The sequence below is a fragment of the Aphelocoma coerulescens genome, assembly GCF_041296385.1.
Source record: "Aphelocoma coerulescens isolate FSJ_1873_10779 chromosome Z unlocalized genomic scaffold, UR_Acoe_1.0 ChrZ, whole genome shotgun sequence".
NCBI lineage: Eukaryota > Metazoa > Chordata > Aves > Passeriformes > Corvidae > Aphelocoma > Aphelocoma coerulescens.
In genome coordinates this window covers 38062941-38087362 of record NW_027184085.1, presented here as the reverse complement: position 1 = coordinate 38087362, position 24422 = coordinate 38062941, and the positions used below count along the sequence as shown (strand labels likewise).

The 24422-nt window shown below is 38.5% G+C and overlaps 1 protein-coding gene across 8 annotated transcripts in view; it reads left to right on the top strand.

Annotated features, from left to right (window-relative positions):
* Positions 1–715: 715 nt before the first annotated feature.
* The window catches only part of AGTPBP1 (ATP/GTP binding carboxypeptidase 1), a 61766-nt gene continuing 38059 nt past the window's right edge, over positions 716–24422 (top strand). For 3 of the 8 annotated variants that reach the window (XR_011147630.1, XM_069000846.1, XM_069000845.1), the window contains exons 1-8: positions 15614–17057; positions 17946–18076; positions 18604–18671; positions 18948–19011; positions 19390–19536; positions 19792–19923; positions 21771–21864; positions 23494–23531. Coding sequence is in view for 7 of the 8 variants with exons in the window: in XM_069000846.1 (XP_068856947.1) it covers positions 16903–17057; positions 17946–18076; positions 18604–18671; positions 18948–19011; positions 19390–19536; positions 19792–19923; positions 21771–21864; positions 23494–23531 (829 nt within the window). In the remaining variant the exon portion in view is untranslated. Of the gene's footprint in view, positions 785–945; positions 1052–1365; positions 1415–9543; positions 9676–10701; positions 10773–15612; positions 17058–17945; positions 18077–18603; positions 18672–18947; positions 19012–19389; positions 19537–19791; positions 19924–21770; positions 21865–23493; positions 23532–24422 lie in introns of those variants that run through there. The other 5 variants (XM_069000842.1, XM_069000843.1, XM_069000844.1 and 2 more) reach the window with 5 other exon arrangements.

Genomic DNA, 24422 nt, shown 5'->3' with positions numbered 1-24422 from the left:
GGGGAGGAGGGGGTATACAAAGTCTTTAACTAATGAATCACTGTGAGTCTTCTTACCTGCTTCTGTGGTACCTCAGTGCCCTGGGCAGTAGGATCCTTTGGGTTCAGGTACTTACCTGCCACAACAAACTGTTTGTGAAGGTTGGGCTGGGGGGAAGCGCCCCACGAAGGTATTGCAGAAACACAGACTCCCTCAGGTTGGAAGGGACCACAGCGGGTCATCTGGTCCAACCTTCCAGCTCCGGCAGGGTCATCCCAGAGCACATGGCACAGGACCGTGTCCAGACAGGTGTTGAGTATCTCCAGTGAGGGGGACTCCACAACCTCTCTGGGCGACCTGTGCCAGTGCTTGCTCACCCGCGCGGTGAAGAAGTTCTTCCTCGTGTTCAGGTGGAACTTCCTGTGCCCATTTCTGCCCATTGCCTCTTGTCCTACTGCTTCCGAACCACCGAGAAAAGCCTGGCTACATCCTCTTGCTTCCTCTCTCCCCTCCCCATTAGACACTTGCATATTTCACACAGGTGTGGGCTGCTAAGGGGTGAGCGGCTGGCTCAGGGGATTCGCACGCCCCGTGCAGCTGCCGCTCCCCCCGTGCGGTTCGCACGGCCGGACGGGCCGGGCCCCGCGCTCCCCGCGGCGATGGCGGCGCTTGCGCGCGGGCGGGGCGCGGCGGGGCCGGTGACGCGCTGCGGTGCGGGCAGGTCCTGCCGCCGCCGCATGAGCACAGCGGGGGCGCAGCGCGGAGCCGCCGCCGTCGCCCAGCGCCCCTGCCTGAGGGCCGCGGGGTGAGTGCGGACTCCCCGCCTGCCACGAAGGCGAAGCCCCGCGGGCGGGCATCGCCTTGGGCAGCGCGGAGCGGGCCGCAGCGGGGGCAGGGCCGCGGCCGGGACGGGGGCGGGGCGGGGTTCCGCCGTGCCGGGCCCTTCGGGGCTGTCGGGCGCGTCGCTGCCGCGGACCGGTGGATGCGTGCGGGGCCGCTCGGGCACGGCGGATCTCTGCGGGAGCCGCACCCTGCGCGCTCCCGCCCCCGGGAGATGGTCGCAGGCCCTACGGTAGGAGCGGTGCCTGGTTTGCGGGCCCGGCCGCCATCGGGTCTGCCCGCGGCACGGGGTGGAGCCGCCGGGGGCACGGAGCCCCGCGCCGGCCGTACGGAGCCCCGCGCCGGCCGCGGGCCGAGCTTATCCCTGCGCTCTGTGCGCCCTTCCCGCTCTGCTGCGCGGCCCCGCAGCGCCAAAGGCTGCGGGTGAGCCCTGGCCCTGCCGGCCCACCAGCGCTGCGGCTTTTTCCCCCCTGCCCCGATGGAAGGGTAACCCACTGTGGGCACTGGGTGGAAAATACGGCGATTGGGATAACATTTGTCTCATGTGCCATGCGACTTGGCCTGCCCAACGTCTGTTTGACTTAACGCTCCGTGGGTAGGAGTTTGTTAACATTTGGGGTTTGGTTTTTATTTTTCTTTTTTTTTTCTTTCTCTTTTTTTTTCTTTTTCCTGCCTTCTCTTGCAGTAGTGGAAATCTAGCACAGCAAGTCTTTCTTTGTAGGTATCGGTTCAAATGCTCGACAGAGGAGGTCTGAGAAATAGGTTTCACGTCGGGGTGGGGTGGTGTTTTTCTTCAGTGTAAACTGTTTTCAGGCACCTAGGTTTGTGAGATGTTTAGAAATCCTCAGCTGGCCGAGCTGTTATGGATACTTAGAGCAGTAAGCTTTCTCTAGTATGTATAGGCAGAAAGTGAATTCCTTTGTACCTGTATAGTGTAAAAAACACCATGAAACTTCCGTATAGCCTTGTGGTGTGAATGTTGATTTTTGTGTATTTGTTTTTCCAGCATTAGGAAATTAGCTCCCCAATGAGTGTATTCCCATGAATGATGTTCCTTTGAAGAAACATGTGTGTGCACTACCTCTATAGGTTACATTTCATGAAAAGGCTTCTCTGTTTTGCGGGTAGTTTTCAGTGTGTATTTTGTGTAATGCTGGGTGACTGGATGTTGCTCATGGGATTGCCCCACCTTTTGGTTAATCCTTCATTGATATCATACTTATGACCAAAGAGTTTTTCTGGAAATTATACCTCATGTTGTGCATTGTGAGTGCAAGTCTGTGTTGAAATATCTTTTTATTTCTTGGGCTGGGCAATGACAAGATAGTCTCCTGTCAAGATAATTTTAACACATAGTTTCTGATGTTTCAGTTCACTTCTGTGATTATTTTTTGTGCCAGTATAAATTAAGCAAAATACTTTTTATTTTAGTTTCATAAAAAGAAAGATTCTGTCTTTATCTTTTTTCAAAAAGTGGAAATTATCTCAAACCGGAGAGTAATCTTGGTGTGTGAAGTGACACCTGATATATGTTTGTGTGAAGAGACACCTGATCTCAAGCTTAACTTTCAGTTCAGGTGTTGGAGGTGGCAGTGCTCATATTTTAGTTTTCATGTTCGAGAAGTTCACAGATTATTTTCCATATTGAAGCTTTTGAGCTTGAAAAATATTCAGTTGTCTTGACAGAAGATTTTTATTACTTGTCTTACTGCTGCTGGGAGGAACTTCCCTGAAATTAGTTGTGAGAAGTTAAATGTAAAGAAAAAAAGGAGAAGGGCTCTCTGAAGTCCTTTTGACTTACAGAAGGAGTTTTCTATTTCACCTTGTGTTTAGGTTTTAGTTTAGGAAAGACATTCAGCTTGTCACTCAACAGCTTGTCAGCAGTGTGTCTCATGATTAGAAACTTCGCAGTCTTTAAAATTCATGGTGATATTCTGCTAGACATAGCTGGGGATCACCTGTTTTTTGGCTCTCGGTAGGTTATTTGAAACATCTCCTTGAATTCCATTATCTGTGAGCTGCTTGCTCTTAGGAGATTGCTCCTGTGATATGAATTGCTAATGTCCAAAACCACAGAGTGCTAATCAAGTTGCACTAGCTCTGGAGTATAACTGCAGTAATTGAAGTGGTGAAACTCCTTAAACAACTTAGAGGAGAAGTCAGGTTTCTCGGAGTGAGTGTGAGAGTGCTGAACAAGGCAGCTGCTTGTGTGGATGCTTAGGAGAGATTTGTAGCAGTAGTGTATCTCTGGGTGTGTTTTCAGGCCCTGCCCACTATCCACAGCTTAACTGTCCAATATCCTGTGCTAAGCATCAAGAAGATTATGAACTCTCCAGTGTGTGTCCTGGATACATGGATGATTCAGCATGGTTTTCATTTGGAAATGCAGTTAACCGTAGAAAGACTGGAAGCAGGGGGGAGGAGGGAGCACCCAAACATCCTTCCTTTCTTTTGCAACAGCTGCAGAGGCAACAGCCCTGAAAATGTCACCCTAAAACATTTAGTGTATTATGAAGTACATAAGAGCTTCCTCTACATTCTTTATAAAACTTAAAATTTCTGTGAAACAGGGTGTCCGAGGGTTTGCATACTGGAGGTAGGTAATGTTTTAGTTGTTCCAAGTGTAATTCATAAACTAAATGGTAAAAGTTAAAATTTTGAAAGTGAGAACAATTGCTGAGAGTATTATGGGTTGTTATGATTGTGTTTCTGCACACCAGTGAGGTTAAGGGTTTAGAGTATATTTGAGAGATAAATATGCAACATCAGCCATGTTTTTGGGGTTTTTTCTTTTTTTTTTTTTTTTTTTTTTTTTTTTTTTTTTAATCTGGGTTACAACCAGGATTGAGGGTTTGCCTTAACTCAGTTAGTGAACTGGGAAGTTCCGGTCTTTGAGTTGATTTTTTACAGGCTGACCTTAACCATGGAGACAGTGTAACCCAAAGCATCAATCACTGGGTTAGGTGCTAGAAAGCACCTCTGACATTTGCCACTGTATTAAGTTTTTCCAAGAGCTGGCAAAAGTTACTAGTTTTCCGGTTCTTGTTCAGTTCTTGGTAGGGAAATGCTTAGTTTCTGCTATGTTAGTCCTTTTCGTTCTGGCTATTTTTATTGCTTCCTTCTCCCTCCCTGTGCCATTCACCTTACACCTGATGAAAGAGTTATGCCGGCCGGGCAAGAAGTAGCTGACTTTTGCAGTATTTCTGTCAGCTTAAATCACTTAAGCTTTGAACGTGATACTATGTGACCTCGATGACAGCAAGTTTGTCATATCTTGAAGTAACCCTATGCTTGCAATGCCAGTAACTTTCTAGGAGCTTCTTTTCAGGCAAGAAATAAAGTACTGCTGTTTTGTTTTGCTCCTTTCCCTGGCAAATGCTTTTCTTGCTTGCTTGCTTAGCTTTTTTTTTTTTTTGGCTACTTTGTTTTTACAGTCAAGTGGATTGGTGGTAATGGCTGCATGACATAGTTGGCAACCTGCTGTAAAGGACTTTGGTGCCTCAGTCTTCTGTGAAGCTTTATACATGTCATTTTGAATATCTGATTATATGCTGCAATTTATCTAGTCGCGTCAAAAAGTTGTCCCTTTGCTATAATGCAGCAATGGGTAACCTATCAGCTGACTTCTTTTGTTCCCTACTGTAAATATTTATAGCAAATGGCACGAGGGAAAGGCAGTAACTGATTTTCAGAAGTATTTTTTCTTTGACTAGTGAAGGTTGTTAGCCTTTTCATTTTGTTTTAGGTTTACAAATTAGACTGTCTTCCACCAAAAACTTCAGATAATTTTTTTCTGCTTAAAGGAGTTGGATAGTCATTAGATAACGGATTATTTTCTGCCATTTCCACATAAAATCTTAAAATTATATCTGGAAGAAAAGTATCTCTAGTTTTTCTACTATCTTGAACAAACCTTTTCTCATGGAATAAATACTTCTAAGGTAGTTTTAGGTATATTACAGTATTTTGATAGCACTAAAAGCTTTTTGTGCTGCTGCATTTTAAGATCTTAGGAGTAGATAACTGTTCTGTGTGCACTCAATGCCATTCCATCCTATTTTACAATTTAATTAAAAACCAGCTGGTCCTGGTAATTGACTCTCTGGGCTATAGACTAGGACTTAAATTCGTATTAAATGTCTACAAAGTAAGATTCAGCATGGAGTGGGAAGTCTTTGTTTTCCAATGCTTGTAAAGGTTCAGGAACTGGACTAGGAATAGTCAACTTCAGGAAACAAATTCTCACTACCACATTAGTTATAATTCTTTATGTATATGGTTCTGTTTACTGGATTGTGATTGAGTACAATGTAGTGTTTGCCAACTTGAAACTTAACTTTGAAGCTTGAAGGATTTCCCCAGATTTTTAGGATGGTGTATAGATAACCAAAACTTTTATGGATTGTTCTGTGGATTGAGCTTTCAGGATATAAAGCAGTTTGTACAAATAACTCTGACATCTCTAAGCAGCTTGTGAGATTTTTTTTACCTAACATTAGGTCTCATGTTTTTATTAAGGAAATTGTTCACATGCAATAACTTTGCTAGTTTGTGTGGCTCTAAAATAGAACTGCATTCTTAAAAAAAAAAAAAACAAAAAACAACCCACAAACAACCATTTTTTCAAAAAGATAGTTGTGCAAGTTGTGACTTGAGACACTGAACTGGAAAACTATATGTTAGGTATGAAAGAGTAAAGAATTAAATAGCCAGAGGAGCTACCTATGGTATAATTGCTGAGACTTTTGCAAGTGGACAGGTCTCCTTATGGTGCAAGAGAATGAGATGGGGGAGATTGCACCACTGTATTAATAGCAGTGGCCAGTTCTTACTGCTGTCAAAGGGAGAGGATTCTGCTGTCCTGGTGAGTAATTCTTTTGTGTAGTGTTAAGTAACATACTGCTCATGGTGTGTGCTATTTGTGTGGTTTTGCCATATTTAGAATGCTGGTTTTCACAGTGTTTACCTGCTTTCTAAAAGTTCTTTGGGTACGTTGCTTTTGGTACAGAGACCATGACTCTTGTTGCCACATGTTGCTGGTTATCCTAAATTTTTAACACAGAGCTTATTCCTACAAGTGTAAATTCATGTAGGTAAATAGTCTGTTCTAGGAAACAATTTACTTCTGTGTTTAAAAACGTAAACCACAAGTGGTATGTTGGAATTAAGATTGCCTAGAGGACAAAGAATGCAGAAGTATTTTTATCTGGTTTTTGTTTAAATGGACTTACAAGCACTTTCAAAAAGAATATTTTGACCTATGAACAGCTTCTGGGGCTTTGGGATGTATGAAATGACATACTATGAAAGGTGCATTTGTGTGTAATTTAATCTGCACCAAACTGGGGGAACTCACATGTACTTCTGTGAGAGGTAAAAGTGCTTTTGGAAGCATACCCCTTCAGGGTTTCAGTGTAGGTTTTTTTATGCCTAGCATTTGTGACCTTTTTAATAATTACATGTTTCTCAGTTCGTACCTATGGTTTCTTTATTTAATTTTTAGGTTTTTGCGTTTCAACACTATTCTGTCACCTGGGATTTTGTATTCCTTTCCTTTTTTGCATACTAATTTGCCTTTTTTTCTGGTACTGTACCATTTAACAAAGATTTTGCTCAGCTACTTGCTTGCACTCTCTGATAAATGACTACACATCAAAATAATGACTTATTTGCTGCAGACTTGCTAATAGTTACTTTTTTTCACCTTTCAAATCAATAGCTCCATAATAATCAAAAGTGAAGTCCGAGCTTTGGCTTTGAAAATATTTTGGGATGCACTGAGCTTTGGATACAAAGCAAAACATGGAAAAAAAAAATATATATACACATATAAAAGTATATATATATGTATAGATGAACAATCTTACAGGTTTTGCAGACCTATTGTGGTAAATAGACATAAAAAACTTAAATTTTGATTTTTCTCTTGATGAGTATAGCTTGATATGTGGTTTTAGCAACTCATCTATTTATGAAAATAAGATGCTATGTTTTAATAAATACTGAACAGACTCAAAAACATGCCTTTCTATATAATAGCTTTTATTTTCCAGAAACTTACTTTCTTAAGGAGTAAGAAAATAGAATATACTGCAAGTAGAACAGATGCAGTTGTATTGATAAACTTTGTATATCCATATGTGGTTTTGATTTTTCTGGTTTCACTTGGAGAGAACTGTGTTTTTTGAAATGTAGTTACAAAGTACTTTGCAGGAAAATCCTGGTATTAGCTATGGAAAATTTCTGACATCTCTGGCTCTTCGAAGTAGTCTATATTCTGGTTGTGGGATTTTTTGTTGTTGTTGTAGGGGTTTTGTGGTTTTTATTATTATTTGGTGGGTTTTCTTGTGTGTGGTAGTTTGGTCTTGCTGTTTTTTTGGGGGTTGAGAGGTTTTTAAGTAAAGAAAATGCAACGATACTTAAAATTTTTTTTGAATTACATTTATCCTTCCAAGACTGCCATGTTTTGTGTTAAAGTATTTTGGTCAGTTGAACATGTGAATTCTGTTTATGTAAACTGAGAATGTCCTTCAGCTTCAGTAACAGAGAGATTATCCTTGTTTTCCCTAAGAGAAAGTTTAATAGCAGGATTTTAGCATGAAAACTGTCCATGGTTTTGAGAGTTAAGAGTTTCTGCTGGTTTCAATGAGGAAGAAAAAGCTAACATGAAAGTAGAGGTGCTGTTGCTTAAAATAAATTTTTGAGCCTCAGGTGTGACATTATTGTGTGTTTAATTTATGAGAATTTCTTTCAAGTATGATGTTATCAAAATGACAACAGAAGTGCTCAGCACTAATGTGCTGTAATGGTGACTGTGCTTTTTCTTCCTAGTGTCTAGCCTAAGCCTTCCTTCTTTCAGTTTAAAGCAATTGTATTGCCTCTTGTCCCATCACTACATGCCCTTGTAAAAAGCCCCTCTCCAGCCTTCTTGTAGGCCCTCTCTAGTGCTGGGAGGCTGCTCTAAGGTCCCCCCAGAGCCTTCTCAAGGGCGAACAGTCCCAACTCTTTCAGCCTTCCTTTGTATAGGAGAATTGTTCCATCACTCCAGTCATTTTTATTGCCCTGTTCTGGACTTTCTTCAGCGAGTCCACATCCTTCTTACATTGGGACCCCAGAACTTGTGTCAGTAAAATCTCCTCTGAAGCCTGTTACAATGTCTGACCAGAATTATTGCTGCCTTGCAGAGGCTGAGCATCTTGGTGTTCTTCTACTATGTATATATATATAACCTAGTATTCAGGAGGATGGAGTTCATACAAGTCCTCTGTAGGCACTCCCAGCCATTACTAATAGACTCATCTGAATATGAGGTCTGAATGAAACAGCGTAAGTTCATTTCTTTAGCCATTGTTTTGAGCAAAAGAAAATTGCTTTGTGATGATCCTTGCCATTTGTTAGAGTAGTTTTGTGGTTAGAGTATTTATCCAAGAACTAGGAGTTCCATGGGTTCCATGTGATTCTTACATTTTGGCAAATGCCAAAATTTCATAGAAAGGGAAATACTGTAAGGGGTATCCTCTTCCCTTTTGTCAGTAAGTGTGAAATTTATATGGTATTGAAAAGCTGGATCCACAGAGAAGGTGGCTCAGTGGCTCAGTGACAAAGAATTCACCTAGGAGTGAGGTAAACATGCTTTTCTGAAGAGAAAGGAAAATGTGAAAATTACATGTAACTTCATGCAGGCCATTTAATTTATTGTACTGTTGATAGCATTATTACAGCATTTATTACAGTGCAGCTTTTTGATCCTGTGAAGACTGCCTTTTTCCCCTGTTTAGATGGGAGGATGGATAACATTTTGCAGGCAAGGTGAAAAGGCAGAGGGAGATTGCAGAGAATTCAGCTTTTATTGACTTGGAGTTTTACTTAGTCAACACTTCTTGCTCTCCTCTGCTTCCCTCCAACTTGAGGTGCTTTCATTCAGTTGTTGTTGGTCCTTTACAAGCAGAACTTAGGTTATTTTTAAGTCTGCTCTGCTACCACTGGAAGGCAAGTGGTATTGTTTAAAATATGTGTAAATTCATTCACCTTTGCCTTTAGCTTTCTATCAAGTGTTTATTCTACTATTTTATATATAATAATAGTCTATATTATTATACTATTAAAAGTTTTAAATTATTTTGGAAGTTGTATTTTTGCATTGCCTACTAAAATGTTAAAGAGAATTTTTTGTTTTACTTTAGTATGCATAGATGTTCCACCACAACCCTCTGGATAGCTGCTGTGTGCATTTCTCTTTTCCTTTTTTCCCTGCTTCTTCTCATTGGTTGTTGGTTTTGTTGGGGGTTTTTTGGTTGTTTTTGGTTGGGTTTTTTTTTCTTTTGTTCTTGTGCTTTTTCTTTTTTACTTGACTTTTCCTCTTGACCTGGAGCATCAGTGAACACTTTAGTGCTTACGGAAATACTTTGTGGTGAATTTAGACAAACAAAGACCTTGCAGTCTCAAGATGGTTCAGCTCAGTAGCTGGCTCCACTTGTACAGCAGTTCAGTACACAATAATATGTAGACACTATTGGCACTGGCAGACTGTTCATCATCTGCGTGGCAGCAGGTCATACTTTCAGTGCAAGCAAAACAGCACTTGGCTACTTGAATCCAAGGGTCTAGTTTCCACCCAGTAAGACCTGCAACCTGGCTGGAATAATCTAGACTTTATAGCTCATTAAATTGTCAGTAATGTGGTGAACACAGCTCTTCTCTTGTAACTATTTATTTTCTTTAAAGGATTTCAAGATTGTTTACACTTGAAGGGTACTTGGACAAACCTGGGACACCTGTTAACTTGAGTCAAGCTGGAATTCTTGTGAAAAGTTAAACAGTTTCTTCCTGGCTGCTGGGAAAAGAGTCTGCTTTCAGGTAAATATGGAAATATAAGCTTGCTTCATACTTCATCTGCTTTAGGCTTTTAGCAGTTGTGGAGTTGAATTTACCAGCAATAAAAACCTGATTATTTTTACATGCTGAACAGTAAGGATTTTTGAGAGGTTTTACACATTTCTTTGGGAAGAAGGGGATGGCGAGCAGCTGTGTGTGTGTAGTTGGCTGAATTTCTTGCCTGCATTTCACAAGAGAAGAGGTGCTTTATCTTACCCATTCTCAGCACCCATATCTTTGAACATCCATTTTCCCCTTTTCTTTGTCTTCTACCTTTATACTAGCCATTGTGCTCTTGGAGGACAGGTTTTTTCACAGTGGGAGTATTTGTGTGTCCTTCATAGTAGATCTCAGATGGAAGTACTGGTGTTCAGTTAATGGTCCTGTAGACTGCAACCTTAATTGCTTGGAGGCACCATTTGAGGAAGCCGTGTGCCCTGAGGACACTATGTCCTTAAATGGATAGGAAAATTGAGTCCTTGGCACGATACAGTTTCTGTCCAAGGAATGTATTCAGGTCTTGCTTAAATAAGAACACCAAATACTCCATGTTTCTCACTGTGCCTTTAGTCTTAGTTACTCTGTAAATTACATAAAATGGCAGTCAGAAATCAGTATGTTGTGGCATCTCACAGTATTGTCAAGTAGGTTTAAAAAGTGTATTTACTGGCTTCAGCAAAAGCTTTACTTGATATAATTCTGTCATTGACAGGAAAATAATGTCTAGTAAATGACTTGTAGAAGTTTCTATTTTATTGTAATCGGACTTTCTGAACTTTGGTAGGCCTGAATTATAATGCAGAATCATACTCCATACTTAGAATGCAATAGTTTATTTTAAAAGCTGGATCGAATAGTGTGAAGGGAGAAGAGCTTGTGACAGTGTGGAGAAATACAATCAGTGTGAATGAACTTATTTAGCATTTCAAGTGCAGGGACATTCAGTATGGTGGCAGCCTTTAAAGAACAAAAGATGTTGATAATATGCAGTTGTTTAATATCTTACAGGTTATCAGAGATGGTGATTTGAAGAATCATATTTCCGATATGAACAAAGTAAAAACATCATCTGAAAAAAGGTAAATTTAAAACTGTAGTCACCTCTTAACATCAAGCTATTTGAGATTTGTGAAAAAAGTCTTTCTCTTAGTAAGAAGATAAATAAAATGGATCTCTAGTATGGATATGTCAGTTGATGTCCTGAAAAATCAATGGAGTCAGTATTGATCAGCACAAAGTAACTTCAAATTTAATAAATAACTTTTTAAATCTAAGTTTTTAGTTAGTGTTAAATATGTTCATATATAAAGTACCTATTAAATTTAATTGAAAATTTAATTAATTTAATGATTTTATGCACATATTAGCAGACCATAAAATTATTTCTAATGAGGGAATTAAAGAAGCAATTTATAATACTGTGTAAGAAGCCATGAATTTGTCATAAGATGTATGTCATCCTGCAACAATCCTCCAACACGTAGCTAGGACAAACCAGAGTAGTATGCAGAAGATATCAGGTTGAAAAGTTGTGTTTGTTATTTTCGTGTGAACTTGTTTCAGCAAGCATTTTAGAAATTTGTGAAATTATCTCTGGAAGGCGGTTAAGCATCAGGCAACTATTTAAAGGCTTGCAATCTTACTTCTTTCTTAAGGTAGCACAGATTAAACCAGCTTGTTAAATCAAACCATCTAACTGGATTTTAAAAAGTAAAGTCAGCAAAGTTGGGAGTTTTGGCTTCAGTCTTAGTTTTCTGAAGTACCAGTTATTTTCTATGTGAGCGGGTGAATTTTTGTGAAGAATTTGCTCTACTGTGAATTATGTTTCTATCTTGGGATCTATTTAAAATGCAAATTTAAATTCTTGTATGTGGAATCATCCTTACTTTTGCTGACTTTGGGTGGAACAACTGGATATCAGACTGGTTGGTCCTGTTTTCGTGAGGGGTAGATAAAAAGAAATGGTAGAAATCTCTTATGTTTTGTTCTTGTGGTAGATTAGTCCCTTAGGCATTATGATAAGCAAAGCAATTTCTCTGTCAGCAATGAGTGTTCTTGAAAATACTACAAATTATAATGCATAAAATATGCTATCACAAAGACTATAAGATGTTTGCAGATTGGCTACTTAAGTGCCATTTATTCTTCTTTACTTATAGAGACAAAATGAAAGTTTCCATCCTTGCAATTCAAAACAGTTGCTCCCTAAGTCATGAATAAGTTATGGTGACTCTGTGTACAGAGACAGCTGTGAACTAATCAGAAGTATCAGCTCTCTAATGATTACTTGCTAACTGTGGAAGTGGTTGAGAAAAAAAAGATAGTTTGAAATTATTTGCATTGGAATAAAATCAGAACAAGCTCATGAGAAGCCTGCCTGTTTTAAAACAGGGTTTAAAGGCTCACTGCACCGTGCCAAAATACAGATCTGTTTACTGTGGGAGAAGAAGGAACTCCCTTATACATCAGTGTGCTGGCTGACTGCAAACAGCAGTTTCAGAGGAAGTAGGTACCATTGAGAAACTGATGACATCCTTCATTTGACTATTCTATTTTGTAAGGCTTCTTGCAAAGTGAATACCCAAAAACCATTCCAAGATAATTGAATTTTTATGAGCAGCCATGGCTTAGAGTTTTCTTTCTCATTGTGAGTAGAGACATAGCAAGCTACGAAGATGTGTTTTAGCCTTTGTGTGGTAAAAGTGGCATATAGTGAGTAATGGAGGATTGTGAATCTTGCACTTCTTCATGATCAGAGTTCGAATGCTTAAATCTTTTGGGAGTGAAAGAAATGTCCATGTAGTGAGGAATATTTATTTGAAAAGTTGTTTTCTTGTTGAGGAAGTTCTCTTCCAAATGTGAAGCCCTGAAGTCCTCTGTTCCTCGCTGTCTGGGGCATGCTTCCGTATTTATTATCTACTTGTAGCTTTCCTGGCCGGAAAAGGAGGAAAGCCACAAAGCTCTCTGGTTAGTTGAGTCATGTTGTAAGTTTTGGCAACAGTTGAGATACAGACATGGGTGTTCAATGCTTCCTTTTTGCAAGCAAAGTGGTGATGTGGGGGGCATTTTGAACTGTAGGACTTGAATGTGGGATGAAGAGGGAGCTTCCTGCTTGTGGTGACATGAACTGTACTGGATCAAGTAAGCCTGGTAACCTTCACCTTAAGATGCTTAAAGAAAGTTTAAATCTATCCCAGAATAATAATTACTGGTTATCTTTGGACAGAGTAGAGCACTGACTGGATACCAGATCAGTGACAGTTGATGACTGTCAGAAGGAAATGGTGAGCAGTTTATTTCTGGATGTGCTCTCTCTCTTTCTGGTTACAGCTAATGGTGGTAAATACTCTGGTTTTTCACTAATGATCTATAAGAGAAGAAAGTTACTGTTAAAATTACAGACAATTTTAAGCTGGAAAGATCTTCAGAAGTACTGAAGGACCAAATTATTTCAAAATACTCTTGTGAAATGCAGAAAACGGTTAAGAATATTTGAATATGTGCAAGGTATTATGCTCAGAGGGGCATGTCACTGGAACGGACAAGGGCCAGTTGCATTTGTAGCAAGAAGGGCCAGAAATGTCAAGATTAAGCTTCTGGATGAAAGCCTTTCAATTGAAGGGATACAAAGTGTTAGAATTAGATTGCCTTTGGTTATTGAATCATTTTTGCAGGTCATCAAGGACTGATTTGGCATATATGTGTCATGAGGAACAGCTCTGGTGTTTATCCAGATCTGAAGAGAATAGTTTTTATGGTGTTAGGAAGTTTCTCCTGGTGCTCTTTAGTCATGTTTTTTAGTAAAGATAATAGAAACTCTATGTACCCCTCAGTTACAGAGTGCTCTTGTGAGAAGGCTTTAGGATGGATGGGGTGAAAAATGTTACTCCTAGTGACAAGAAAATCATGTGGGAAAAGTAGTCTCGTACTCTCTGTTGCCCTTCCAGCATCAGTGACAAGCTCAGGCACTCACTGCAGCTGGAGACCTGGACAGCTGCATGTCGGTGTGTGAGGTCAGTCTGAGTCATCTCATTCCTTCTGACAATGGCTTTTGACTGAGTAGAAACCATAGTTAGCGCATAGTTTGATGGGTGATGACTCAAATTCATATTGGATACTCCAGTCAGAATTCTTGGGAGTGGCCTGCATTGCATTTGTACCAGTTTGACCCCAAGTTTCCCTTAGCAGAGTCTCAGATGACTCATTCTCCAAACCAATTTATTCATGGTGCAGTAACACAGAAACAGCTTGAGCTGGTGTCTCTGAGGAGTGACCACCAGCAAAGGAGCCCCTGGGCTTTTAAGCTTTCCCAGTCCAAGCATAGGAAAGTCTTAGCTCTTCCTCCTGACTCTTCAGCTCCTGCTGTGTCTCTGTGTCTGGTAACCATGAAAGTCTGGCCACAGTCTTCAGGGTATTCATTTGAGGTTCTGCAACATCAGCAGCTTGAGAGAAAACATGCCTTTGACAGAACAGAGTTCATTCTGTCTGTTTCTCGTTGTGGGATTTAAAATGCTGAATTCCGTGGTGCCTCTCTGTTTTGAAGAAATGTTTTCTAGATTTGGATGCTGAATGGTTCATTGGTAAAAACATACATGTTTGCATTACAAATAGGAGAGAGTCTCATTGAAACTTGGGGTTGCATTTTGTTCTGAGGTCAAATGGGTGGTCACAGCAGTATTACTGACACTGCTCCTCTATGTCTGGCTGGCTGCCATAATTCCTGTCCTATGGTCTTTTTGCTGTACAGTGCAGGCATTGAAAACTGTCAAAAAGTTCTATAACCACTATGTATATTAGTGTAGAATATTGGTAAATAAGACTATAATTCTTGTTTTAAGAAGAAAGCTCAGCCGTAACTAAGAGGAAATCAGGGCTTTAATTTGTATTTCAGCATTGGCTGGTGTTAATTTTCAAGGATGCTTTATTATGTATGCTGAAGACATGAAGTGTAGTTAGTTGTATTTATGTTGGAAGACTTTATACAAGATGAATAGCCTAAGACCATTCTAAAGATATCTTTGCTGTAATAAGCACTTATTGCTGTTGATAGAAGCTCTCTGCCCAGGAGGAGATTGTAACAATAACTCTTAGAACTTAAGTTGTTACACCACCCAGTACTGAGAATGACTTACCCTACCTAAACCTTTTCAAGCTTTTATTAACTATGGAGAAATTATGTTAGGTGCCAGTTTCTTGTACATGATAAATTGCTTCCATGTGTCAGTGTTTCTTGAATTTTCCAGGGTGCAGCAGTCAAAAATCAGGTTTGCTCTGACATTTTAATGCCTATAAATAAGTTTTATCTTTGCAAAAACTTTTTAAAAAAACCTTGTTGTTATTATTATTCCTGAGCATCAACTTTGCTTTCTTGAGTTGTTTTCAGCTTTCAAACTACATTAATTTCATTGTGAGACCAATGATATACCACAGTGGAAGTGATATGCACACGCACAAGTTGAAGCAGCAGTGCTGTTACACATTGGCTTATATGTGGGTTGGCTGGACTCTTACTTGTTTTGGTTGTGGAACTGGTGAAGATATAATCCTATATAAATTGGTCAATTTGTGTATTGGATCAACATAGCTCATGGATTTTGTTACAATCTTGGGTTAATTTTGGAGCATTTAAAGTTCAGTGGATAAACAGAAGGAGAAATAAGCAAAACAAAGCTTATGCAAATAATAATGGGTTTATACTATTCCACCTGGTGTTGGATGATGAGAAAGGATTGGAGTGATTATGCTTTACTTATGCAAGGAAATTAATGTTTCAGCACCCAAGACAAATTTAATTTAGATTTTAAAAAGTACTTTGAGATCAAAGTCTAGCAAATAGCTGAGAAGGTGATATGCTTACTTCACTATATAAAATTACTTATATTTAAGAGCTATAATTAATATAGCCATTTCATATTCCTGTTTTTATCAGCTTGTAAGTATCAGCTGTAATCTGAAATTGATTTTTGGCTATGCTTCTCATTTAGATGTCAGTGGGGAAAAGTGAGAGTGATGGAAGCAGCTTCTTGTGCAGTTCTTATATCAATTTGCTTTCTTGGCAATATAACTTTTGCCCTCAGCTACCTTTTTCCCTTGATTTTAATGTTTTAGCAGAGTTAACTGTAAGTGTGAAACCTTTACGCATAAGTAAGGTATAAATCAAGGAGTAATAATTTCTCATTGTTATAAACAAAACTGACTATATTTATAAAACTAGTGTTGTAGACTTTAGTTTTATTATAGATAGAGCAATGTGTGTGTAAAATGAGTTATTGGTGATTATTGTAGGACTCTAATGTTAGGAACGAAAACCTAAGGTAGTTAATGCACAGAAGTCACAATTTCTTGTAGCTAATTGCATGACTACAATTAAAATGTTACACATCTGTTTAAAAATTACTGTCATGTGGGAATGTGAATCTCAAAACTATTCTGAATAATTGTTATGATCTAAAGTAGAGAACAAATAAAACAGTTTCTAGGCTGACTCTGTTTAGAATACTATAAATACTTAAAGTAATTCTTTCTTTGTAATCTACCTCTCTATATGTATGCCTGGATTGAAGTGGTGTCTTACACTAAAATACATTTTCAAGACTATTTTTTGTTGGCAGGTATACTGGGTTTGCTTGCTGGTTTTGGTAGCAGGGGTGTGGCTGCAGGGGTGGTTTCTGTGAGAAGCTGCTGGAAGCTTCCTCTGTGTCCAGCAGAGCCAATCCCTGGTGGCTCCAAAGACAGACATGCTGCTGTCCAAGTTGGGGCCAATTAGAAATGGTGGTAGCACTCCTGTGATAATACATTGAAGAAGAAAAAAAAAAAAAGTTGTGGCACAGTTTTAACTGAGGCCAGAGAAGAGTGGAGTGAGAACATGGGAGAGGAAGAACTCTGCAGACACCAGGGTCAGTGGAGAAGGAGGAGGAAGACATCCTCCAGGTGCCAGAGATGAGATTCCCCTGCAGCCTGCAGTGCAGCCCATGGTCAGGCAGCTGTGCCCCTGCAGCCCCTGGGGATCCACAGGGATGCAGAGATCCACCCACAACCCGTGGAGAAGCCCCAGGCTGGACGAGATGGATGCCTAGAGGAGCCTGTGACTCCATGGAAGATCTGTGGAGAGACGGGCCCTGCTCCCAAGCTGGAGCAGCCTGTCTGTGAAGGACTGCACCCTGTGGAAGAGTGACCCACGCTGCAGCAGTTTTGGGAGGACTGCTGTCCATGGGATGGACTCACACTGCAGCAGGTCACAGAGAGCTGTTGCTTGTGAGATGGACTCACACTGGAGAAGTTCATGGAAACTGTCTCCTGTGGGAGGGACCCCACGGTGCAGCAGGGGAAGAACTCCTCTCCCTGAGCAGTGGGAGAAGCCTCAGGTGCTGAACTGACCATAACCCCCATTCACTGTCTCCCTGGGCTGCTGGGGTAGGAGGTAGAACTGGGAAGGAGGGAGGGGTGGCAGGAAGGTGTTTTTGAGGGCTTGTTTTACTTCTCATTATCCTGCTCTGATTTTGTCAGTAATAAATTCACTTCGTATCTCTAAGTTGAGCCTGTTTTGCCCATGACAGTATTTGGTGAGTGATCTCTCCCAGTCCTTATCTCAACCCATGGACCTTTTGTTAAAATTTCTTTCCTCTGTCCAGCTGTGGAGGGGAGTGAGTAAGTTGCTTTGGTGGGTGCGTGACCTGTGGGCAGCGTCAGACAGGCCAAAATACCCTTGTATTCAAAATTAATCCAAACTTGGATGATAACTTCAGAAACGTTCCTAAGTTTTTTTTCTTCAAAATGGTGTTCTTTTTCTTCAGCTGGTATGTGCTAGTTTGCTCACTTCACGAATGACATTATTTTCTTCCTTTTCTGAAATGCCATCCTGTGAGATCAGCAGTCTTTTGGACTGTTGGTAGCCAGTTCTTCCTTGAATGGCAGGTTCAACAGGATATCCTGTCACTTAATATAAGTTATTAAATATAAGTTACTGTAGATGACATAGATGAGCAGCATTCGTACCTATAGCTGCATTTTACTTGCTGCAACTGATTTCCCTGTTCACAGTTGCTCTTGGAGATGCTGTTACATACAATTAGTTTGCTGCAGTGCAGGCTTTGCAAAATCTGTAAATTTGCCAGAATTTAGAATTAAGACTGTTTTCCAATACAGATAAAATATGAAGTGCATTAGCCACACCCATTCCTCTAGCATCAAGTTTCTGTTGTTAGGACTTTTTTTTCTCGGATTTAGATGGAAAAATTATATTTTTCCTGTAGCGTTTCTGCCAGTTCTCGGACTGTATTCCTGCTGTCACAGCTGGAGAAGATCAATTTGGACTCTGTATTAGGAGCATCAGACAGTGCCAGATATGTTACCTCAAAGATCCTTCATCTGGTTCAGAGTCAAGGTAATTATCTAAGCTTTGTGGTTTTAGTAGTTTCCATTTTCACCCTTCTTTCCTGTATCTCCCTTGCTGGACTTCAGTTTTTGTTTAGTGAACTTGGTTATCCATCTGTTTTTGTCACTAATTGTTAGAAGCAATTGTTTAAGACTACGTTTAATGGATCTAGTATAGCATTGGTAGTGCTGAGTCCATTTTGTATTGTTAAATAGCTGTAATTTAAGTAATAATTCACTTCATATGTTTATGTGTCTGTGTGTATATATATATATATGAAAAGTAGAAATATCTAGAAGGGAGCTTTCTTACTCGTGTTTTTCTTTACAGTTATTTTTCCTAGGCCATCACAAGATTGTTGAACAATTGAAAACAAAAATTAGTTTTAAAATTTCTTGAGTCTTTACTTAGTTTTATATACATATATGCAGTTTTTAATAGCTTTTATTATTTGCAGTGTAGATTCTCTTGTCAATTTGTAGATGATAACATTTTTTTTTTCTGCAAGCCAGTATTAGTCTTTTTCTCATTGACAGAAAAAACAAGGAAGGAGATGACTTCTAAGGGCTCCACTGGAATAGAAGTTATCCTGTCAACCCTAGAGGTAAAATCTTTTAGTTTTTGTAGTTATGGGTTAATAGCAATTTTGCATTTTATCATTATGAAATGTATATATTTATTAGTCTATTTGTGTTATGAAATATGTTGTTATCCTATGGAGCCTTCAAAACTTGTGTTTGTCTGTAATGAATAGATTTAAGTAACCTACTTGTGAATTTTTCTCCCCTATATTTATATTTAGATATCCTCCTAGCTTTAAGTATCTAAACCATTGTATTAAATTGCTATATTAAGCACAGATCTCTCTTTTTTATTGCAGAATACAAGAGATCATCAAACTATTGTAAATATATTGAATATTCTCATTGAGGTAGTCTCAGTTGGTAAGTTTTTATTAAGGAGTGATATATGATTGTATTGATGAATACTTTTTCAGATTTTTTTTGGTTTTGGACAAAAAAGTTACTTTTTATTGTTGTTGGGTTTTTTGTAAATTATCATTATTTTGGCTTTTGTTTGTTGTTGTTTGCTGAAGCATATTTATATGCAGAATTAAAAGAATCTAAAGACTGAAGTTACCTTTCTAATAATCCTACACAATAATTTGTGTTGCTATAAGTCTAAGTCCAGCATGTCCTTGCATAGTGCAGTCACATATAAAGAAAATATTGCTGTTCTAAAGACTAACTTCATGATAACTGTATCTTAGATATTTAGTTGTTCTTTGGCTTTAGACATGTCAGTTCAATTTTAATTTCTAGGTGGTGGTCGGAGAGCAAGTGTCATAGTCACCAAAGGAGGGACACAGATCTTGTTACAGCTGCTTTTGACTGCTAGCAAAGAGTCTCCACCAAATGAAGAGCTAATGGTGCTTCTTCATACTCTTCTTGCAAAAATTGGTCCAAAAGGTGATATTATGGCTTAAGAATTACGGTTTTATAGGTGAAAATTAATAAAAAAAAATTTCTGTTATTGTGTAAGCATCAACATACTCAGAATTGGTAGAGAAGAGGAAAAAGGAGTAAATTACGGGGGAGGAAAGAATGGTGAAAAGTAGATTAGCAGAGTTGACATTAGTAGAAGGAATTCAGTCATTTAACTTCTATTTATTTAGTAATAATTTCAAAATTAGTGTGATTGGTCTTATATTTCTTTGATGTCAGACAAGAAGATTGGCATGAAAGCAAGAATAAATGGTGCCCTAAACATATCACTGAATTTAGTGAAGCAGAATTTGCATAACCTCAGGCTAGTATTGCCGTGTCTTCAAGTATTAAGAGTTTATTCAACCAACTGTAAGTATTGCAGAAAATTTTTTTCTTTCCTATGTGAATAAAGCTTTTTATCTAGATGAGGTTAAATACCAACTCCGAGTGCTTGTTTAATGTTAGTTATTTAAACTACTTTTTTTCTGAGAATTTTCTTTTTATATACTCAAAATGCTTAAATTCTATAAAAATATTTTTTTAACTAGTGCTATTGGATGTGTGGAATTTCGAGCCATCTAATTTGCATAAATGCTGTTGTTTAAAGCTCTAAACCAGAAATGGTAACATTTTTCTTGCAGAAGCACTTAGAGTTAAATAATTATTCTCTTTATTAGTCATTCTCATGGTTTTTGTTTCTGGTATTTTATTTATTTCTTTATTACCAATTTGAAACTTGGTTCACACAGAAAATATTTTAATTTAACCTAATAACTTGTTAATTTAACCTTTTCCTTACTCCTTTTGCTCAAGAGCTCCACTCTCCCCTATTGGACTAATATTCTTCCACAAGGGCCTAATTGTTTGGGCTGGCAGTAGGAAGTTGATGAAAATAGTGTGGTTCTTACTGTATCTCTACTGTCAGTTAGATGATCTTAATTTTTTTCATTTGAGCTTGAAATGGTTGTTATATCCTCTTATTTAAGTGCAAGAAATTGAAAATGTGGCCATGTTCCCCCCAGAGAACTGATTTGGTGATCTGTAAGATTATGTTTTCAGGTCCTTCACATGAGCAGCTATAATTCACAAAGCCCTAATACTTTCAAAATGTGGAAGCTTTATTTCTGTTGAGCTGTCTGATAATGAGGTAAAATTCTTCTAAGCTGAAAAGTTTAATACAGATAGTTACATTAGTTGCATGGCTTATCTGAAAACTTCCTTGATCCTGAAAATGGGACTGAGTCTCTAATTCTTAGACTTCTTCTTAGATCAGTTCTATTTTTCTGTATTCCTCACTCCTTATAAACAGAAAAATTAGTAGTTCATAATATTCTGATGAGTAGTACTTCTTAAAGTTGGTGTTCAGTTATTATTAGAGTAAGTCCTAACTTTACTTAGATTCTGGTATGATGTTGCTGCTAATGATGATGAAATTGCCACTTGGGTTCATGTACTAAATTCTGCACTAATAACAGCATTTATTATATTGAAGTAAATTCTTAGCTGCTCTCTTCCTACTTTGTCAGGAGTGCATATTGCTAAACTCAGTCAGGAATGGAATTTCTGTGCCTGTTTTAGCAGTTTGTATTTTCAGTTGCCTGTTGGACTTCAAACATACGCTTTAAGCGCATGTTTCTCTAACATAGGTCTTAGCATAATCTCTTTTCATTTGCTCCCTTTCAAATAGAATTTTTTTATAATTTTTTTTTCTGAGAGCATATATTCGTAACATGTTGCTCAGGAAAGCTATACCAATTTGAATCTTTAAATTTTATAGCAGACTCTTGGATTTCAAATCCTGTTGAATATACTTGCTTGTCCAAATACTGAAGGATAGTAACAAGTCAAAGAACCTATTTTAGAATTTTAGAAAACCTGCTGTTCCAATAAAGTGTGAATTTCTATAAAGAAAATTCTTTTTGTTTTGTATCTTAGTAACAAAGAAAGCAGAAGCCTGCATTGGAAGCAGTACATGATTTTATTTGTAAAGTAATAATTAAGTTTTGTTCTTTTCCAAGTTTTATCAGGATTGGATTGTCATGCTAATTATGTGCAGAGCAGTGTCTGCTTGTCACTGTATGTAATAAAGGACAAAAATGTCTATGATTTTTTGTACTTCAGAATTAACTTGTGTGAATTTTAGTTTTGAATATATTGACATTTTTCTTTGCATTTCTTACTACATTATCTTCAAATGGATTGCTTTTAACTTCCAGCTGTAAATGCAGTATCTCTGGGAAAGAATGGAGTAGTAGAACTGCTGTTTAAGATCATTGGCCCTTTTAGTAAAAAGAACACTAGCCTTATGAAGTAAGTAAGGTTTCATTAATATACTATATGGTAAAACCTTGTATATTTTTTCAATACTTACTTGTAAATGAAAAATAATACTGAAGAAATCAAATGCAATTAATATTTGAAGGTTAAAGTGAAGGGAAATGGGAAGGAGTACCACAAATATGACAGATTTTAATTTCCCCCAGTAACACAAAATACTTGAATGTCTAGTTGCAGTACTGTTAAAATAATGTACATTATTTTTTTGTCTGTAATATTCCTGCATGGAAGCTGTACAGCGGTTAACCCCAAATCATAACAAACAGATCAAGACAATCCCATAATTTTTCAGTTTGTTTCTACAGCACCAGCCTGACAGAGTTCATGAGCATTTGGACAATGCTCTCAGGCACGTGGTGTGACTCTTGGGGATGGTGCTGTGCAGGGTCAGGGGTTGACTCGATGATCCTTGTGTGTCACTTCCAATTCAGCATATTCTGTGATCTGCTTTGTGCTTTTAGTGTGTCACTGTCTGTTTTACTTGGTAATAGAATTTTCTTTTTGTTTTTCTGCAAAGTAAATAGACAACCAGAGCAAGATCATAAAACACAGAATAGGAAGCCCCAGCAATATCTCTCTAGTGGGCTATTGTGTTGAAAAAATTAAAATTCACTGTGTAGCTGAAAGTGATGACTTTAGAGTCTCACTTTGGTGGTGGTTGGTAGATTTTGGGTTTTTTTGTTTGGTTGGCTTTTTTTGATTAGGGTTGGGTTTTTTGGGTGAATTTATGGTAAAAAAAATAGCTAAGTGGATGTAACTGGAAATAATCCTTTCCTTATATACTTCACCTCTTTGAAGTACATACCTGTGGAAAACTAATTTTTTCATCTGCTTAGTGAAGTAATAATCTCATACTGTGCATATTCTAACTTAGTTACAAAAGAAATAGTTTGGTATTTGTGAAAGAAAATCTGGTATTTGCGGTCACAGGAGTAGTGTTCCAAAAATATGTCCTGCCCCTTTAAGGCCCAGCTAAAATTCCACATATTCTATTCTGTGATGTGACTAATCATGATATCCTTATTTATGGTCTAAGATCAGGTGCATCAAGTCCATCTTCACAAAGTGGGGAAAAAAAGTACATGTTTGTAGTTGCATGGTTGAATTGAGAGAAAATCTTTGGGTACAAGAAAAATCTCACGCTGACCGTCTTGTGTTGTAGTACAGATTGATGGGGATTGCTTCTCAGTATATTTATATACTGCTGGTATTGACCTACAGTTTTCTAAAATAATATCCTTTACTTTGTGGAAGTACTTGTTCTGCTGATAACAAAGACATTAATTTCAGAATACCACAACCAGTGAGTGTCGGTCATAAACATACCTTATCAGAGTATTTTTGCAAAAGCTGGAAGTTTGTATAGCCATTGCACTGGTAGTTTTAAGTTTTGTCATCAGACTTCAGATATAACAGAGATATATACAATCTTCTAGTAAAGTAAAATATACAAGCAAAGTCTGTGCTACAGTGCATCCAGAAAAACATGAGGTTAGACTCTTTCTAAGTCTGCTAGCAGTAAATATTTTGTATAGTTTTACAGTGTTGTAGATTAAGCTTGCTGGTTGGTTGCTGTTTTGACTTTTCTTGTTATGTTGACAGGGTTGCTTTAGACACACTTGCTGCATTGCTAAAATCAAGTAAGTGTTTGACTACAAGAAACTGTCTACTTGAGCTATATATGGGTGTGTGTGTATATATCGACAGAGTAAAACTAAACATTAAGTTGGTGGCCAAAACAAAAATAAAGCTAGGAAACTGAGAAATAAGTTTCATCTGGAAAGGCTGCACTGCTTCTGCAGAACAGATCTGGATCCAAGGTGAAGAAATACATTTTTACATTCACCCACCTCAGCCCTTCAGTAATGGATGTCTGTAGCTTAACTCCTGTGCCTCTTTTTCACACATATATCTGAAAATATGTGTTGGATTGCTAGGGAAAATACAGGTATTCTTCAGTACCTTCCTGAGTAATTAGGGCTTGGGTCCTAGTAACAAGTCTGTCAGTGATGCTCATGAAGTGGAATTAAAAACCAGCGGTGTGTTTCCAGACATCGGCTGTCTCAGCCAGCAACAATTGATCCTCACAAATGTCATCTTTTCAGATTTTGAACCAGCATTGTAACTAGCAAGGAATTAACTCATTTTCTCCAAATAGTTGTATTAAAGTGACAGCATTCCTAGTAGTTTTAGTGGCGTTGAATAAAAATTGAGGTGTGACTGTGGATACAAATATGCTGCTAGCAAGAATTTCTCTTGCTTCTTTCCACTCCCATGAGATACTTTTCTCTCACACATAGTAGCAGAGTTCTATAAGCTATGAACACCTGCGACCTTGCAAAGCCTTGTTTATGGTACAGTAGAAAATATTTTGACAATGGATGTTTTAGGATTTTGGCCAATCACCCCAAGGGGTGGCTGATCCTTTGACCAATTAGACTATGAAGAAAAAAGTCTATAAAAGAGTTGTAAAGTAATTAAATAAATCAATCTTGCTGCACAATTCCTGCCTGCTGGATCTCTCTTCTCCT